Below are 4,137 nucleotides of genomic sequence, written 5' to 3'. Positions count from 1 at the left end.
AAATTTTGTACTGTACTACAATATCCTATACTCCCATGTCAAAAATGTTCGAATTGATGTAAAGTTCTCTGGCAGGAATTGAGGCGAGAGCATCATGGATAGTGGCGAATGGTCAACTTCCTTTGCGTTTCACTCACTGGCAATGCTAAAACAACCAGGTCAGGTTCACGCAAGAAATTATAGCCATCCTGAAGCGAAATATAAACAAAAACTGTCATGAAGAGCAAGAGCTGGAGGCAAACACTTTCCTGGTACATTGCTGTCAGTTCAAACCATCAGCAGCTCTCTTGTCGGAATACTATACACAATTAAACTAGTGCGCATTGTGCCCTTCACCAGTAACAACAACGTGAACAAAGTGTAGCGACACACTTAGCAATCAAACACAATCAACCAGTTGGCGACTTATCGTGTACTTTGACGAAATAAACTACAGTTTATTTTGCATGAGGGAGGAGTCATGAACCCTCGGAGGTCGGAACTCGACCTGCCATGGTGCTACCTCCATCACAAGGTCCCAATTTGAAAGTTCAATTTGCACAACCTCTTTTCTCAATACGTATGTCCAACCTGATTGGCTATAATAAGGAGAATTTCTATCAGTCAATCACAGTTCTAATTATTTCTTCACTGCAATTGGTTAAAGAATTGGTATTTCTGACTTCGTATACTTTTTAAAACAGATCATGTTTTGGAGGTGATCGGCTTTTTTGGACGTGTCGGCTTTTTCCGGGGCTCCCTGTAACCCAGGCATAGGTAATCCGTTAGGCTTTGTTCTGCCAATGCAATGTCGAGAAGGTGCTTCTACACTGGCGAACCCTAGTTTATGGCGAGTAATTCACATCCGATGTAAATTTTTCAAATTGAGAGATGCGATATTGTTTTTTCGTTTGTACAGACGTTCCGAACACGTTTCACCCATGTCACATGTTATATTTCACCTTCTGCCGGGAAGTGGTGTTGATGATATGCTACCGATCCGACAAACGAACTCCGCGATTTCAAGCACACTTGCTTCCATCCGCACACGGCAAAGGTATGTGCTAGAAGGCGTGTTTCTACATGAGCGAGCTCCTGGACTATCCTGTGCAGCGTCCCATTCGCCTCGCTCCAACGTCGAGTGCATTAAACTGGGATTGGTATCCAAATTTCGCCAAAAAGACCTGGCGTCCTCATTAAACGTCAGGTACAAATTGGATGATTTTATGTTTGACACCGTGCAACAATCCATCATCCTCTCGCCTGCCTTCATCGCATGGTCGCGCCGATGGAATCGCCGATGCGGTGCAGCGCCACCTCCATCGCCGCTTTGGCCAGTGTACTCCTCCTCTCTACGCCAACGAACATGAAGGCTATCGTGGCGGCAACTGCTACTGCCATCAACAACGAGATCTCCTACGACCTCCAAACCAACGTGCATCTCGTGTTCAGCACAGGGTGCGACCAAAAGCGCCGCCAGTTCCTGTCGGCCAGTCTTCAGCTGTCGTTGGTCCGAGTTCACCATGCCGGTCCGTTGACAGAGATCATCTCAGGATGCTCGCCCGTGGCACAAGCAGAGATCGAGGCCCAACGAAAGTACTACCCTGACTTTCGCTTGCACTTCACCAAGAACTATGCCAAGTACGAGAGCCCCACGTTCACAGAGACGTACAACGCGTACAACAAACCATTCGGTCTGCGCGACTTTCTCCACCACAGCGCCAAGAAGGACAACCTCGCCGTCGCATTCATCGACGCCGACTACATGCTGTTCAAGCCGCTCGTCGTCAACACGGGGGCCAAGTGGGCCAAGTACTACCAGAACACGACCATGCGGCGGGCCGAAGACATCACGGACACGGTCGAGAACGGCGTCGCGCTCGCGCAAAACATGAAGGCGTTCTTGGGCGGCCGGTGGTACAACGATTTCAACCGCACGATTCTCAACCTCGTGTGCGGCACCAAGCCATGCGCCAACGTGTCGAGCGCGGACGCGTTCGAGTACTTTGAACCCACGGGAACGCCGTACATCCAGACGCGCCACGACTGGTTGCATGTGGTCGAGGACTACTGCAACTTCACCGTGAAGGGCCGCCAAGTGTCCAAGGATGACTGGATGATCGAGATGTACGCATACGGCGCCGCCGTGGCCAACAACAACGTCAGGCACACGCTGCTGCAGCACTTGGGCCCGGCCACACCCGAGTTCCTCAACACAGAGTACTGGAATTTCATCGAGGAAGACATGCCGAATCCGTGCGCCGACCCGTTCCACGTCGTCCTCCCGGCCGATCCTCCCGTGGGCATCCATTACGCCATGTACTACGGCCTCCCCGACACGATTGACGAAGGCTACATGTACTACAAGTACCGCATTCCGTCGGACATTCTCGACTGCGACAGCCAGCTCTTCAAGCTCCCGCCCGCGTCCGAGTGGACTCAAATCGATGTGCTGTACAAGGACAATCCCAAGAAACGCCAGTGGAAGCGCCACACGGTGTGGCTCCAGTGCACACTGATCAAGTACGGAAACGAAGTCCTCCGCACGATGAAGGCACACACGTGTCCCGACGGATTCAACTCGCACCAAGGCGTTGTCATGCATGCCAAGGATACCCCCCGAACCGCATTGCCAACACCGTGATTGAATGTACCATGTTGGAACGAAAACCCGGACTCGCGCGTTGTCGGCGAAGCCACAGGTTGGTACTTGGGCCAACGGCGGCGTTGAATGCAGGCTGGACGAGTTGGCGAGATGGGTCTGTGGTGGGGGCGGTCTTGCTACTGACGGGCACATGCACAGGCATCGAGTTGGACGGTTCCATCGCGCAGACGTGTAATTACCGTCTAGCTCGTCGTAGAGAGAGACGCTTCGTGCAGGATGCCGTGATGCTGGGGGCTGCTTGCATACGTAGAAAGCGTCGACAACGTAGGTGGCAGCCCATGTCTTGCACAATAATCGTCATGGTCTGGCCCGCCATCGCCTCTTGCTGGCTCTCTTCCTCCGTGTTCGCTCAACACGATGCACTCGATCTATGTCCTGCAGGAACCGTGCAACTTGCCCTCTCGGGTGTGTTATCGTCGCCTCACCTCGTCCAGTGCGCCAACAGCATCGGTACACCCTCCATCCTCCGTGCCTTACGCTTCCAAAATGTGCACAGGCATGTCCCCGGAAGCCGTCGTGCGGAACGATCGACTCACGAGTGCCCAAGTCGTGGCGTTTCGTGACGCAAGCTCGTGCGCGTCCTACCACCACGACATGATGGACAAGCTGCTGCGGATTTACCCCGTCTGCGTCGACCCGGTGTCGAGGATGTCTACGGCTACCCTCGGTTCCATGACCTTTGCCCAGCGCGTGAAGAGCCTCACGTCGTAACTCGAAACACATCCCGTCGATCTTGACTGGGTTTAATGCATCCCTGGCTGCGAATCGAGCGCCATAAACATAGCGTAGTCGCTTATGTCGTCCAAGTTGAGCGCCGACTTGTTTTCGTGCTTGTACGCTCCAACGGCAAACGCAAACTTGGAGAACCGAGCGCTATCTTGCCACGTATGGAGATGCGCGTGCCGCGTGGGGGACTCGTGCGACGTTGTGGGAAAGTCCAAGTTGTAGGCGTCTTTGACGACGCCGAATGCTCGCGTGCAGTGATTAATCGCAATGTGACCGCCGTACATTGAGAGCACGCCAATGTGCCAATGGGGCCACCCCTTGATGCCGTACGACGGGCTCTTTTCGTCGTCTGTAAACTCGTGCTTGTACATGTATCGCTGCACGTCCATCGAAAGCTGGGCGCACGACTGGACGAGCGCAGTCGGACCAAACCACGTGGACCCGACGTTATCGACCGTTTTCGGCGTCAACTGGAGCTTGGCGATGATGCCTTCAAGGCGAGCGTCGGTCGACAGCCCCGCGAGGTTGTACCCCCCCATGCCCACGACAAACATGGATGGCCTCCATGTAGCAAACGCTGGCGTCAAGAAAGTGTCCATGTCGGTGCGAAGAACCCAGTCGTACGCAGCAAGCGGCGTCACGGCCACGACGTTGACCGAGTCGGCGTAAGGGTACGGAAACTCGGGGGTGTTGACGCTTGTGTAAGTCGCGTCGACTATGCACCGATTCGGGTCGGTGGCATGCTGGCGCGGTGTCGCCGTGCAGTT

General features: G+C 54.0%; 3 protein-coding genes across 3 annotated transcripts in view; 2 read left to right on the top strand and 1 right to left on the bottom strand.

Moving 5' to 3' along the window:
* The first annotated feature begins 1,207 nt into the window (after positions 1–1,207).
* H310_04695 (hypothetical protein) lies at positions 1,208–2,655 on the top strand. Its single transcript, XM_008869148.1, has one exon. It carries the CDS (start codon positions 1,256–1,258, stop codon positions 2,621–2,623), a length of 1,368 nt encoding a protein of 455 aa, XP_008867370.1. The 5' UTR covers positions 1,208–1,255; the 3' UTR covers positions 2,624–2,655.
* Positions 2,656–2,943: 288 nt separating this feature from the next.
* H310_04694 (hypothetical protein) lies at positions 2,944–3,355 on the top strand (the record flags this gene model as incomplete). Its single annotated transcript, XM_008869147.1, has 2 exons — positions 2,944–3,094; positions 3,141–3,355. 2 exons carry the CDS (start codon positions 2,944–2,946, stop codon positions 3,353–3,355), a joined length of 366 nt encoding a protein of 121 aa, XP_008867369.1.
* Positions 3,356–3,387: 32 nt separating this feature from the next.
* The window catches only part of H310_04693 (hypothetical protein), a gene marked incomplete at both ends in the record, with an annotated part of 1,002 nt that continues 252 nt past the window's right edge, over positions 3,388–4,137 (bottom strand). The window contains one exon of the mRNA XM_008869146.1: positions 3,388–4,085. Within this exon, the coding sequence (XP_008867368.1) occupies positions 3,388–4,085 (698 nt within the window). The remainder of the gene's footprint in view (positions 4,086–4,137) is intronic.

Source organism: Aphanomyces invadans (assembly GCF_000520115.1).
Source record: "Aphanomyces invadans strain NJM9701 unplaced genomic scaffold supercont1.7, whole genome shotgun sequence".
Lineage (NCBI taxonomy): Eukaryota > Oomycota > Saprolegniomycetes > Saprolegniales > Verrucalvaceae > Aphanomyces > Aphanomyces invadans.
The sequence above is the reverse complement of the archived record's forward strand: the minus strand, read 5'-3'. Positions and strand labels throughout refer to the sequence as shown.

Bases quoted from the DNA above. Each gene is read 5' to 3' on its own strand.
- H310_04695 (XM_008869148.1), top strand. From the start codon at position 1,256: ATGGTCGCGCCGATGGAATCGCCGATGCGGTGCAGCGCCACCTCCATC.